The following is a 14,621-nucleotide window of genomic DNA, read 5'->3' on the forward strand; positions in this document are numbered from 1 at the left end:
ATAGAGAATGGTCCCCCTCTTGTTATGTTGCTGCTACACCATCTGTGCCCTCTATAATGTATGTGTAAAACAATGCAGTTTTATGTCAGTATATAAACAGTTGTAATCGATTCATTGTCCATTATAAAACATGTATACTGCACAGTCACGTGAATTTCGATTGAAAATCATACCAGGACACAACAGTGATGTTACAATGATGTTATTAAAGGAATTGTATTATTTTTCATATATTTGATTGGTTTGTTCTAATTTGTGTCTCAAGTGACGCTTATCTCTGGACGCTTGTGCCCCATAGACACACACTGACACCAACAGATACGAACAGACACACACAGACACGCACATACATGCACAGACACACACGCACAGGGTAACGGTCTCTTTTGTGGCTAATGAAAGATAAACAGGCCTTTGGATGAGTGTCGACCAGGGAGGGGCCATCGGTCAGGGATGTGATGATGTTATGAGACATAATATTGTCTCAAATCCTCCCCTGCCTCCGTTCTGCTGAGTCAAGTGTACATCAAGTTCAAACCCTGTGCTTTTGAGTGTGTGTTTTGGCGTCTGTGTGTGCGTGCCTATGTGCGTGTGTGTGTGTTTGTGTGGGACATTGAGAGAGGGAGAGGGCAGATGAGAGGACATTGTGTGACCACAATCCTGTCTGTTAGTTCTAGCCAGTGTGTGTTTTCTTGGTCAGTTAGAGAGATGTGAGTTTCAGCCGGATCGAGGATGATGATGGCGATGATGATGAAGATGATGATGACGCAGTCTGCGCCATCATCAGTGGTTTGGTCCTCCCATAAACAGTTCTCTAGAGCCTATCTGACAGGACAGACAGACAATCGGGGCTACCTCTGTTACTGAAGGTCTGATTAAAGAGAAATGACGTATGCATACACAAGTGTTCATGATGTGGGAAGCATTTCGATTTAAGGATACCTCAGCGTTCTGGAAGAGTAGATGGGAATAGTAAGTAGGATGATATCGGAGTTGAGATGATGATGATAGAGGTGAGGTGAGGAGAGGGGTTGGCAGAGAAGAGAGGAGGAGAGGGAGAGAGAAGAGAATAGGAAAGGGGGAGAGAGAAGAGAGAAGGAGAGGGGATGGAGAGAATAGAGGAGGAGAGGGGGAGAGAGGAGAGAGGAGGATAGGGGAGAGAGAAGAGAGGAGGGGGGAGAGAGGGAAGAGAGGAGGAGAGAGGAGAGAAGAGAGGAGGAGAGGGGACGGCAGAGAAGAAAGGATGAGAGGGGAGAGAGGAGGGGATGGGAGAAAAGAGGAGAATTGCTCAGGGCTTCTGCCCCACCTATCTGTCTGGAAGGGCACGCCGCCAGTGCTAAATATAGCAGCACGATTAGGGAGATGGTAAAGGCTGGAAATGAGAGAGAATGAGTCAGCCATTAGGTTAGAGGAGAAGATGGTGCTCTTTCAATGTGTTCCTAAAGCCCCGAGCTTATTACGCTCCTCCAGCGCCTCATCACCATAGATGTGACTAATGAAAGCACCACTTAAGGATAGTAAATGGAAGGAACCGCCTTGAACTATTTCCCTCTATACGTCTGTAGAACTGCATGTCAGTCTATCTATCTGGCTGCCCTGACTGGCTGTGAGCCTAACTGTCTGTCTGTCTGTCTGTCTGTCTGTCTGTCTGTCTGTCTGTCTGTCTGTCTGTCTGTCTGTCTGTCTGTCTGTCTGTCTGTCTGTCTGTCTGTCTGGTGTCTGTTGGCGTGTTTCCCATGCTATGTTGTCTGTTTGTCCATCTGGGTTTGTTTGTTATTCTATCTGTTTGTCTGTCTGTTTGTTTGTCTGCTTGTCTGCCTGTCTGTCTGCCTGTCTGTCTGCCTACCTTTGAGTCAGTGGGGTTCATCTGACTGGCTGTTCACCGAGGCCACCTATACGATGGGTTTCCCCAGCTCTTTCTTTCTATTGTCCTGCTGGTTGCCTACTGCGTGACAGGCCTCTCTCTCCCTCTCTGTCTCTCTCTCTACTCACACCGGTGACAGGGGCTTCCGGTATTTTTCCACCTTGCTTTCTGCCCAGTTATATTTTTCTAGCAGTAGAAAAACTCGAGCCCTGTGTTTTCTGAACCCTCTTCTGTAGCAGCAGCTGTGTTGAAGCAGGTACTGTACCCTATCTGGCCTGTGAGTGTGTGTGTGCTTTGATGGTATCTGTGTGTGTGTGTGTGTGTGTGTGTGTGTGTGTCTGTGTGTGTGTCTGTGTGTGTGTCTATGTGTGCGTGTGTGTGTGTGTGCGTGCGGGCGTGCGTGTGAGTGTGTGTGTGTCTGTGTGTGTCTGTATGGGTGTCTGTGTGTGATTTCATAAATGTTTGTCCTCATGTGTGAGAGAGTGATAGGAACAACATTGAGAGTGAGCTTGATGGATTTCAGTGTATTTCACCATACAGGACATTGACAGGCATAACAACCATTGTGCCCATAAAATCATCACACATTGAATGAAATGTTCAAATGGGGACAAATATACAAATACCAATGCAAACATGGGAATGATGTTGTTGCAATACTGTGGGTGAAGGGTGAAGCGGGGAAAGGAGATAAGAGGTGATGGGTAAGGGGTAAGAGGTAAGGGGTAAGGGGTAAGAGGTTACAGGCTACACAGGTTGGGCGAAGCTATAGGCTTTGAGCTACAGAGGTACGGGCATAGCAGTTTTGTGGGCATGCAAGTTCATGTTGTACTGAGGATGTGGGTACCAGTAGCGTCGGGAAAATTCAAAGTGCTTTCCTGGATTTTATCTTTTCCCATAACATACCTTGAGGGCAATTCATCTTGAAGGCTATAGCTTATCACCCTCACTCACCCACCCACCCAACCACCCACCCACACACACACGCGCGCGCGCACACACACACACACACACACACACACACACACACACACACACACACACACACACACACACACACACACACACACACACACACACACACAAATTGCCAAAGTGGAAAATGAGCTGCAAGTGCTTTAGTCTAGTCCAACAATGCCGGCCAGTTTATCTTCATTGAAAACTTGAAACTGTATTAAAGAATTTAAGACACATTGTTGATCTTGCGATCTATACACATAAGGGACGCCTGTATTCTGACAACAGAGATGTAGTGACCTCTGTCGGCGGCCTTTGGTACCGACCCCTCCACGGTGGTAGGTAGACGTGGCAGTGACGTAGGCCTCCGGAAGTGACCCGGATCGGAACTTTAACTAAAGGATCGCCTGCTTTTCCACCACAACCGTCGAGGATCCGTGAAATAATTGATATCATCGACCCGAAAACGACGAAATCGGAATAAGATAGTTTATAACAACAGGTATTTATGCCAATATTTAAAGGAGCCCTTTTTTGGTTTTGGTTTCCTTCTCCTCGTAGCGCTGAGAAAACAAGTAGCTCCGCTGCTAGCCTAGCTTTCAGTTAGCCAATCAGGCCGGAATCAGCTGGGCTGGGGGGGATCGACCGAAAACCCCTTTGGAGCATGATCGGATCCCGACAAATGGTTATCATTTTATGTACCCGTCTTCTATGACTTGATACTCAAACGATTGTGTTATTGTCTGAGTTGCTATCCGTCGTAAGCACTGTCGTGACTGTCACCGGCCGGCGTGTTGCTGTGGTGTGTACGTCCGAGTCTAATCCATATAATGGGATAGACGTAGTGTGGCATGGGCCGAGTTACTCATGGTTGGAAGAATGACAAATGCGTCTTTTTCACATAGAAGCCAAAGTGACTTCATCCTCCCCTGTGTGTGTGCGCGCGCACGCGCATACCTTAACGTGTGACTGTGTGCGCTTGTGTCTGTCTGTGTGCGGCCGTTTGTTCATGCAGATTTGTGTGTGTGTGTGTGTATGCGTTCTCAGAGGGGTTCTTGATCCTTGCCCCTCATACGCTTTGAAATTGTTATCACAGAGAAATGGACGTGTGTTTGTCTACGCTCGAGTGGATGTGAGAGCTGCCCACGCCACAGAAGGTTCTGCCACACAGTTGTGAACAGCTGATCTCGATCGGTCCACCCCGACCCCGGTAGAGCTGTGACCCGGGCTGGTGACTCCCCGGCGGCAAGATGACCTGCCGAGACCGGACCCTCGAGTTCCAGTCGGCCTGTAAATCTCTTCAGGGCAGACAGGTATGTTCTCATGAAAACATGTTTACACATGTATCCTTTTGGGCACACTATCACTTTCATTCTTACCTCTTATCTGGGACTTCCCCGGGGAGATCTTTCGGTTTTAAATGAAAACAGGAACTACACTTTTAAGTTACTTTACTTTTATTATGCAGGCATTTATTGACGTAAATAGCTGTATGTCTGATTAATTTATGATGTGTGATTTTATGAATATTAATTTGGTGTATCTTTCAATGCTAGAATGGAATCCAGCCGACTAAGCCGGTCCTCAGCGCCCTCAAGCAGCGCAGTGACTTCACCGTCATGGCCAAGTGAGTACAACACATCCTAACATGAGCCACATCACACAGTGGCAACCGTGCAAATATTGGCCTGCTCGTAAGGTGATGCTTCCTTCTTCTGACTTAAGTTTTGACCTAACTGGTTGTTTTTTTCTAGGAGAATTGGAAGAGACTTGAGCAATACGTTCGCCAAGTTGGAAAAACTCACCATTTGTAAGTTTCTGGTCATGGTCTTTTATTGGCATTGCATTGATATCATTTCATAATAAACAGTTGTATAGAAAGAATTGCATTTTAATGTGATCGATATCACCCTCCACATGAAAAGCTGACGATAACCTTTTTTCAAACATTTCAGTGGCAAAGAGGAAATCTCTGTTTGACGACAAGGGGGTGGAGATCGAGGAGCTCACCTACATCATCAAACAGGACATCAACAGCCTGAACAAACAAATTGCCCAGCTGCAGGACCTGGTGCGGTCCCGGGGGGCCCCAGGGGGCCGGCACATCCAGACCCACTCCAACACCATCGTTGTGTCACTACAGGTAGAGCTGGAGCCATGAGGTGGTGGACGCCGGTTAACAGTGAAACCTTAACCCTGAATCGTTAGGCCTGTTGCGGGGTCGGCTAGTGCTGATGTTGGTTTATGTTGCCAGGTGCGAGTGTGATCAGCCATTACAAGCAGTTTTCCTGTGTTTTAGTGACATCACAAGTTGGCGTGTCCACTTAGATGTATGCTGGATAGGTCAGTCTACCAGCCTACCCATTCGACTGTAGCAAATGTTGCTTATCTATCCAGCACTAAAACACAGGAAAAGGCAGACTCACACCTGGCAAACTTGAAAACAAACGATAGTTGTTGTTCCCTTGGAACGGTTTTCACTCTCAACTACCTCGTACAGAGGCGGGCTCACTGTTAACCAGAACAGATATGCTAACAGATCCTTTACTTCTCTCATAGCTGAGGGATGGCTATGGCATTTCTAACAAATCACACTCCAAGTATACCATTGGTTCTTCCCGACAGTATATTTCGATAAAGTCACGTGAAGATTACAAGAACAGTCGAGTCATGTAAGAAAGTAGTGTTTGAGAGGGTTACGTTTTTTCAGAAACTTGTAGGGTAGCCCCACGGTGTGAGGCACACTTCATATACAACGTTGCTCATTCTAAACACTCCTACACAACGACACTAATGCCACCGGTGGTCGTAACCACGGGAATAACATGGGTGTCATAACTCTCCTCCTTCAAGCTCTCAGCTCAAACCAATTGTAAGGTTTCGAGTTTGAGCTGAAACTTTAATTTCACATTTCATTTTTTGTCACTAAACCGCTTGACTTCTGTGTTCACAGTCCAAACTGGCATCCATGTCCAATGACTTCAAATCAGTCCTGGAAGTAAGAACAGAGGTGAGACCCCCATGCTTTCTGGCCGTACTCCTTACTGTAGCTGTTGGAGCAGAAATACCATAATTAAACTTGGAAGAACAACAACAATAATAGTAACGTATCTCTTGTGGTCCAACAGAACCTGAAGCAGCAACGCAGCAGGAGAGAGCAGTTCTCCCAGCCTCCCTCCTCTTCCTCACCCATGGCCAACAACTTCAGTAAGTCTCTTCACACACACACACCGCTTCACTAAGTAACCGCTCTTGACACGCAGTCATTACAACCGCCATAGCGGTGCCGGCAGGTAAATGGCACGCAACTCTGTTGAACGTACATTATACCAATTTGCCTTATAGTCGTTGTCTCTGGCTACAGGACATGCTTTAAACCTGGGCCCTGATAGCTCTGCAAAACAACACCAAAGAACAGCGGTTAATCATTACAGACCGTGTCAACTTTTACCGGCAGCGACAGATGCGCTTCGTAGACAGACTCGCGCTTCCACGAGCAGCCGGTTGCCATAAGAACGGCTGCTCGTGACCCATGTGCCTGCCTCTCACTGTATCTGGTCCTCCTATGATGCAAAAATAACAAAACATTTTAGGGAGCCGCAAAAAAGGGGCCCAGGAGCCGCAAGCAGCGCGCGAGTACCAGGGCTATACCACCTCAAATTTCAAAGGTATTTCCCTGGATGTGTGCGGTCTCTCTCAGCGGGTACACCTAGCTAACTGAATGTTAACCCGCTGTTCTTAATAAACAAAGAACCTTTCTCTCCTTACCGTCTGGGATTTCTGTCCCTAACCGCGGCTGTGCTTCTGTCTGCTCTTGTGTTGACAGAAAGCTCTGTGCTGATGCAGGACGAGTCCCGGAGCATGGGCGAGGTGGCCATCGACATGGATTCCCAGTCCAACCCCATGCAGCTCCAGCTCATTGACGAGCAGGTACGGCTTTACCTGTGTCTTGTATTCAACAGACTTTTTAAAAACATGTGGGTGGCCACTTTGTCGGGACGCAGTGCTGCGTGTTTTCTTGATTTGATGTTATTTGCGTTTCCCCTTCTTAGGACTCGTACATCCAGAGTCGTGCGGACACCATGCAGAACATTGAGAGCACCATCGTGGAGCTGGGCTCCATATTCCAGCAGCTTGCACACATGGTCAAGGAGCAGGAGGAGACCATCCAAAGGTGAGCGGGGGGGAGAGGAGATACCAGAACAAGATGTCTGTGATTTAGAAGCCAGGTACAAAGGTTGGCTTTTAAAGGAGATAAGAAAAAAGAGAGACTGGTAAAAACTGTTGATATACAGGATTGGAGAATGTGATATTGTTTCCAAAGGGATCCTAACCTGATAAAAATATTTGTTTCTGACCCGTCTCCGTAAAGTCTTGATGAAATTCTGAGACCCCTTCTGTTCAGAGTCTTTGCACGCGACAGAAGTGTCAATAATAAAAACACACGCGATATTATGGGGCGCCACCATTTGTATCGGTCAAAGCTACTCCGAAGCCAACATAAACAGTAAAATGGGGTTATGGCAACATGACGAGCACCGGCAGCACACAGCTGCGTCTCAGGGGGTTCATGTGAGGTAGGATTGATTCTTAGCGCACCAGAGTACGATTGCGAGTTCACTTCCTTCTCTACCAGCTCCGATACACTAAGTGTTGCTATGCCCCTAGTTGGTTTGCCAAAACAGTAAACACAAAAGAAGAAGGCGAAAGCTTATTTGTTTAGTTGTCTCTCCAGTGTCGAAAAGCGCGCCAATCCCATGCTTCTCAGCCGATACATTGGAGTCGACCTTAGCACTATTCCTACTGTTATTGATATGCTGGAGAACGATCCCCTCGCCTGCCTTCCTACTTTACTAGCATGGCTGTGCACTTCAAATGATAAGATTAGCGCATACTGAATGCATACGCAGCTATGCAGAATAGTGTATCAGCTTACATGCAGTTAGTTTTCAAAGCTGATGCGAACCGTAAACGGATACACATGGAAGGTACCCGAGACCACCATTCTAGTGGTCTTTGACACGGTTTTTCCATGCTCCGGCAAAGTACGTGTATACCGCACGCTCATCGATTGAGCTGGATTCGGGGCTCTAGTGTAATCTGATCCGCGCCCAGTCAATCGTTTCGCAGTGTCCTCAATGAGGGGGAAGGTGTCCTCACATTCGTCCTACTGGCCCCCCTCTGACATGTCCCCCCCCCCTGCAGGATCGACGCCAACGTGGAGGACACCCAGCTGAACGTGGAGAGTGCCCACACGGAGATCCTCAAATACTTCCAGTCGGTGTCCTCCAACCGCTGGCTGATGATCAAGATCTTCCTCGTCCTGGTGGTCTTCTTCATCGTCTTTGTAGTCTTCTTCGCTTAAAGAAAGAGGATGAAGATGACGATGGGAGGCTGAGGAGCACAGAATTCTGGGAAGGGGTGGGGTGCGAAGAAGAATGGACTCTTCACCGAGACTCAAAGCGGTTGTCGAGGCAACACTTGTTATCTGAGAGTTTTCTCTACCAATTGGGCTGTTGTTGACTCTTTTTAAAGTTTTTCTTTTCCTTCCTTGTTCGGGAGAGCAGAGGGGCGCCCGGTTGTGGTGTCTGAGGCCATGTTAACGAACTGTACTGTCCACCAGACAGCCCATGCTCTCTGAACGGCAACGCAGTGGAGATAATACAGAGGTGAGATGAGCTGCGTCCTAGAGCGAGTGCAGCGCTGTTTATTGTTATTTTAGACCAATTAATCTGAATACATTTAATCGAAAATGGCTATTTAACGGTTTGATTCTACAAACTATCTTTTTTTTTATTTTAAGATCTGGTTAAACTGCAGAGGTTCTTCTTTTTCTTCCTGTTCCCGCTGGTGTCGAGCGCGTGTGGTCGCAAAGAGAAAATAACAAATGTTTTTGGTTGTGAAATTCATAGCCTGCCATGCCACTTATTTTGCTGTTGACTTTGTCACTAATATATTCACGATAATTGGAATACCAACGCTAGATCTTATTTTCCCCATTAATGTTCTTCTGAACTTTATTTGCCAAAATGTGTACTTCTAACAAGAACTGCATCTGAAAATATTAGTCCCTTTTTGTTTGTATATGAAAAGAAGGGCAGCGTGGCAATACAGTCAACTGAAGGGGATCTTCCTGGCATTGCCCTCCACCAAAACAGAAATAGTTCATTTGGAATTGGTTCAGGCAGCACGTTGACACTATTTTTCTGTCAGCGTTGACATCTTGGCAGGTCTGAATCTGCATTTCAAAGCATTTTTTATTTCCCAGTAGTCTTTACATGTTTTATTCCGGTGTAAGGCTTGGTGGTTGGGCCACCGGAGGGGGTTGTGCCAGTTAAAGCCTACTAATGAAGTGACTGGGACCAGGTCACCCAGGTGTCTGGTCGGGCCCGGCTGCAGTTGTTGACTGATTTGATGAAGCGCTGTCCGACTCAGAAAGAGGACAGCTCATGTACAGGAACCGTAATTTAAATGACAATAGCTTTTTGAGAAAGAGATATTCTTCCTATTTTCGTCCCCTGTCTTCACTTTTAGCCAAATGCCTTGAAGTTGATGTATAAAGTGCAAATAGTAATGAAGGTGTAATGGAAAAGGAAGTGCATATAAATAAATGAATGATAGGAGGCCTGCGTTAATGGTTGACCTATTATTGAACATAAGAGGATTATCATCTTCATATAATTCACCTGCGTGCTATTTTGAGACGGCTTTCCAGAAGCAATGTGCTAATCTGGGCCCATCGGTTATATAAACTTTGGGGCAGATTGTTTATGTGTACACCATGATATGATGTAACCACTTGCAACATGCTGTTTCTAAGCTAGAGTACACCTGCACAAGACCAACACCAGATCAACAAGCTGCATGTATAATTTTATTTATACACAAAAAAAGGATATGGATTTGAAAAAGCATGGTTTTAATCACTTAATACGGCAATGTTTCACAATCATAGGAAAATATACAATCTTTCTAGACATCTGCTGACCTACACCTCACTTGTATTTACATCGGAGCATGTGGTTAATTGGGTTTAAAGAAACAAAACCTGCTAAGTAATAGGGTGCTGAAGGTGCAAATGAGTAGGGAGAAGAACATTCCCTTACTATGTGCTGTACCCATTCTGAATGACTTTACTAATCAGGAACTAGACTGAAAAAGTGCATTCCAAACTGTACTCAGTCCATGGTGAATTATGAGGTAAATGTGCAAAAACTATCGACGAAACCTAAGGAGCAAAACAGCTTCTGATGTATTGAGGATGGACACCAGTTGGCCGTTAATATCTCTTTAATGAGATCTCGTATTCTGTATCTTTTTCTCCAGGCTACTTTACACACTTATAATGAAGTAAGTATGTCCTATAAGCTAGCATCTATATTATGTACATATTTCCGCTTCTCTTCCAAGATCTCCTCCACCGTTGACTATTAAGGGGGCCACCTTATTATGGCCAAAACCTCTCATCCTGCACCCGTCCGTTTGTCTCATCTCCTGCCCACCGCACCGCTCACCCATGCACGCTCTGCTCACCGGGGCTGATCTCTGGCATGCTCCTGCTCCGGCTCTTCCTGGCCGCCCGGGCCCTGAGCCTGGCGTCCTCCACCCTCCCAATGTCCTCCTCCATCGGCTCCTCCTCCTCGTCCGACCACTCCATGGACTGCTCCAGGTTCCCCCGGGACCCTCCCATCGCGCCGCCCCGAAACAGGGGCCCCGTGCGGAACCGCGAACGGAAGTGAACGAAGGAGAGGCTCTTGCTGCGGTGCTGCTTCTCGAAGATGGGGGCATGGGCGTCAGATGTGTCCTCGCCGGCCTGCTCCTCCACGCAGTCGCGGAGGACCGTGCGAAACAGGCGGGCCACTTCCTGCACCTCCGGCTCCATCTGGGACACCAGCCGCCGGAACCTGCCACAGCGGCGGTGGAACATGACACGTGTCAACACGTTTTGTATTTGTATTGGCATTAAACAGCAACTACACAATAGAACACCATCACGAGTTTACTGCCTAAAGGCTGAACCAATTAACCGCACACTACCAGACAATATGAGGTGCCAAACGGAAAAATGTGTTTTTAAGTTGACCCACAATATGCTGAATAGGTATCTTATTCAACAGGTCTCTCTTTTTGTGTGTAGACAAAGTTCTGTGCTGTAAGTATCACTGCCCTAAAATTTGCCTAGTAAGGTTAGGACTTTGAGATGACAACTCCTAAAAGAACCCTTATGTGAATGAATACAAATCATTTGAGTAACAATTGTATTTTCTCCATGTAGCCAGTTCCACAACCAACAGCATCAGTATATAAAGCAGATTGAGGTTCTTCTGTCTTTTCTGTATTTCTTTGCATAGCCTGTCAGTGTAGGTGGGCCTCCATGACCGTCTCTCCTACCTGACGATCAGAGGGCCGCACTGCGACGGGGGGACCTTGGAGCACAGCTCCTGCAGCTCTAGCAGGTCCCCAGGGGTGAGCTCGTACGGCGGCGGGGCGGGAGCCGTGGCCAGCCAGCTGTAGTTGGCCGTGGAGGAGGCGGAGGAGCGGCGCCGGCGGCCCTCGGACGCTCTCTCCAGGCGGATGCGCTCGGTCCTCTTCACGATGGCGCCCAGCTCCAGCATCAGGGTGTTGGTCACCAGCTCCTCCGAGGAGCGGCGGCCCGGGACTTTGGGCTCCAGGGAGAACACCGCCGACCAGGGGAACATCTGGGGGGACGGGAGACGAGGTGTTGTTATGAAGAGGCAGCAGATGTCAGATGACATTTATTGGCAGTGAAACCAAGGATTTGAGAGGAGCGTTTTTAAATTAGGTGTGTAACCAACATACCCTGGAAAAAAATGCCACAGGAACAATTGCACTTCAAGGATGACATTTATTTTGTAGTTTGATAGCAATTATAAAGTTAATGATCAAATGAATCGAATATATACTCTTACCTCATTAAAGTTGTATAAGGTTATCTGTGGGTAATCCTTTGTGGTAGAGGATAGCTCGTCTGCTTCTCTCTAAGTCCTTGTTCAGCAACAGGAGAAACAACAGGCCTCCATTGGGTCAGTCGAACAAATTTACGGAGAACACGCAGCTACCTGACTGCCGTGCTACCTCTGACGGTCCGGGGCAGACAGTAGCTGTACGTGTTGTCCAAGGGGTGTGAGTGTGTGTCAGTGTGTGCATATGTGTGCTTGTGTAGGGTAGTGTCTGGGATGGAGCATGAATGTAATCCTGTATTAATAGAGAGTGAGTAACAGGGTCAGCTTACCTTACATGCACACAGAGTGGATCATTTTGAAAGGCCATCATTGGAAAGCTTCACACACATCTAGAACAAGCCAATGGGGGGCGCCAATTGCAATTAATAATGTAACCCTGTTACCCTCAATTAAAATACCGCTCTACAAAACAACACCCATAGCCAGGAATTTAGCACATTCACCAAATATCCCCCGGCTTCCTGAACACCATCACTGATCTCAGCCGACTCATCTCACCCCCCGAAACATGAATACAACAACCTGCCACGACTCAGGACTAGAGTCACAAGACTAGAGCCACTACACAAGACTAGAGCCACAGGACTAGAGCCTCAGGACTAGAGCAACGACTCAGGATCAGAGCTATGACTCAGGACTAGAGCGACGGGACTAGAGCCACGACTCAGGACTAGAGGTCTAGCAGACTCAGGACTAGAGCTACTACTCAGGACTACAGCCACAACTCAGGACTAGAGCCACTACTCAGGACTAGAGCCACTACTCAGGACTAGAGCCTCGACTCTGGACTAGAGGTCTAGCAGACTCAGGACTAGAGCCACAAGACTAGAGCCTCAGGACTAGAGCCACGACTCAGGATTGGAGCTATGACTCAGGACTAGAGCGACGGGACTAGAGCCACGACTCAGGACTAGAGGTCTAGCAGACTCAGGACTAGAGCCACTACTCAGGACTAGAGCCACAACTCAGGAATAGAGCCACTACTCAGGACTAGAGCCTCGACTCTGGACTAGAGGTCTAGCAGACTCAGGACTAGAGCCACTACTCAGGACTAGAGCCACTACTCAGGACTAGAGGTCTAGCAGACTCAGGACTAGAGCCACTACTCAGGAATAGAGCCTCGACTCTGGACTAGAGGTCTAGCAGACTCAGGACTAGAGCCACAGGACTAGAGCCTCAGGACTAGAGCCACGACTCAGGATTGGAGCTATGACTCAGGACTAGAGCGACGGGACTAGAGCCACGACTCATGACTAGAGGTCTAGCAGACTCAGGACTAGAGCCACTACTCAGGACTAGAGCCACAACTCAGGACTAGAGCCACTACTCAGGACTAGAGCCTCGACTCTGGACTAGAGGTCTAGCAGACTCAGGACTAGAGCCACAGGACTAGAGTCACTACTCAGGACTAGAGCCACTACTCAGGACTAGAGCCTCGACTCTGGACTAGAGGTCTAGCAGACTCAGGACTAGAGCCACAGGACTAGAGCCTCAGGACTAGAGCCACGACTCAGGACTAGAGCCACTACTCAGGACTAGAGCCACTACTCAGGACTAGAGGTCTAGCAGACTCAGGACTAGAGCCACTTCTCAGGACTAGAGCCACTACTCAGGACTAGAGCCTCGACTCTGGACTAGAGGTCTAGCAGACTCAGGACTAGAGCCACAGGACTAGAGCCTCAGGACTAGAGCCTCAGGACTAGAGCCACGACTCAGGACTAGAGCCACTACTCAGGACTAGAGCCTCGACTCTGGACTAGAGGTCTAGCAGACTCAGGACTAGAGCCACGACTCAGGACTAGAGCCACAACTCAGGACTAGAACCACGGCTCAGGACTAGAGGTCTAGATATTCAGGACCGGAGCTATGACTCAGGACTATTCCTGAGTCCTAGAGCCAGGACTCAGGAATAGAGCCACAAGACTAGAGCCACTACTCAGGACTAGAGCCACACAGGAGTCGAGCCAGGACTCAGGAGGACTAGAGCCACGACTCAGGACTAGAGGTCTGGCAGATTCGGGACTAGAGGTCTAGCAGACTCAAGACTAGAGGTCTAATGTTCTAGAGGTTGAGCCTCACAATAGCGGTCTAGTGTACTAGACCGCTATTGCGGTCTAGTACACTAGCGGTCTAGTGTACTAGACCGCTAGTGTGGATTATCAAAGCCAGAACATCATCTCCATTACCATCTGCCTCCTAAACAGTTAGGAGAGTTAGGAGAAAATGGACCCCCAGAAACAATGGGTTGAGGTGTACCCTATGGTACATCTCATTGCAATTCTGTTCTGTGTCACTAAAAGGTGGCATTGTTTTTTGTTTGTACACTTCAACTTTCTTATTATTGTTTTTGCCGACCCTGTGCATGTTCCCAACAAATACCCAATAACGGCAAATACAGTTCTGTTGTATTCCAGCTTTAAGATACTATAGGGTGGAATTTGAAACCTATGATTGTATAGACATTGACTTCTACTGTATATTTACAATATACAAGAGTGAAATACAATATTACATATCTAGTTATGTTATTACTAGCTATTTAAGTTAACACTCTGCTGCTGTTATATTGTACACATTTATTACTCTTTCTCTTCATCGGGTTTGCCACTAAATCAGGAAATATATTTGCAATCACACTTTAAGGATTTGAAGTTGCACTACCTGTGAATATTGCAAATAAATAGGAGCAATATTTACAGGTACAGTAATGCAGGGATTATACAGCTGCAATATAAATAATGAAACGATCAAGCAAAACAATACATCATATAATGTATAATGTACATTAAAATGTAATATAATATGTGCTGTAGTAG

The 14,621-nt window shown here is 47.2% G+C and overlaps 3 protein-coding genes across 4 annotated transcripts in view; 2 read left to right on the top strand and 1 right to left on the bottom strand.

Annotated features, from left to right (window-relative positions):
* The window catches only part of vegfba (vascular endothelial growth factor Ba), a 14,161-nt gene extending 14,044 nt beyond the window's left edge, over positions 1 to 117 (top strand). Inside the window, exon 8 of the mRNA XM_079745195.1 lies at positions 1 to 117. This exon is cut by the window's left edge and continues 3,858 nt beyond it. The gene's annotated coding sequence lies outside the window, so the exon portion shown is untranslated.
* Positions 118 to 3,191: 3,074 nt separating this feature from the next.
* Positions 3,192 to 9,442, top strand: stx5a (syntaxin 5A). 2 transcript variants are annotated; one of them, XM_079744701.1, is made up of 11 exons: positions 3,192 to 3,323; positions 3,918 to 4,134; positions 4,378 to 4,448; positions 4,576 to 4,631; positions 4,777 to 4,964; positions 5,775 to 5,831; positions 5,950 to 6,028; positions 6,415 to 6,489; positions 6,648 to 6,751; positions 6,874 to 6,995; positions 8,027 to 9,442. In XM_079744701.1, exons 2-11 carry the CDS (start codon positions 4,072 to 4,074, stop codon positions 8,184 to 8,186), a joined length of 975 nt encoding a protein of 324 aa, XP_079600827.1. In that variant the 5' UTR covers positions 3,192 to 3,323; positions 3,918 to 4,071; the 3' UTR covers positions 8,187 to 9,442. The 2 variants fall into 2 exon arrangements, with proteins under 2 accessions (XP_079600827.1, XP_079600828.1); XM_079744702.1 differs by lacking the exon at positions 6,415 to 6,489.
* An 889-nt stretch (positions 9,443 to 10,331) lies between these two features.
* Positions 10,332 to 11,520, bottom strand: LOC307081960 (protein RD3; the record flags this gene model as incomplete). The annotated part of the gene is made up of 2 exons (XM_079745340.1): positions 10,332 to 10,725; positions 11,213 to 11,520. 2 exons carry the CDS (start codon positions 11,518 to 11,520, stop codon positions 10,332 to 10,334), a joined length of 702 nt encoding a protein of 233 aa, XP_079601466.1.
* Between the last annotated feature and the right edge of the window lie 3,101 nt (positions 11,521 to 14,621).

The sequence above is a fragment of the Pollachius pollachius genome (assembly GCF_949987615.1).
Source record: "Pollachius pollachius genome assembly, chromosome: 10".
Classification (NCBI taxonomy): Eukaryota; Metazoa; Chordata; class Actinopteri; order Gadiformes; family Gadidae; genus Pollachius; species Pollachius pollachius.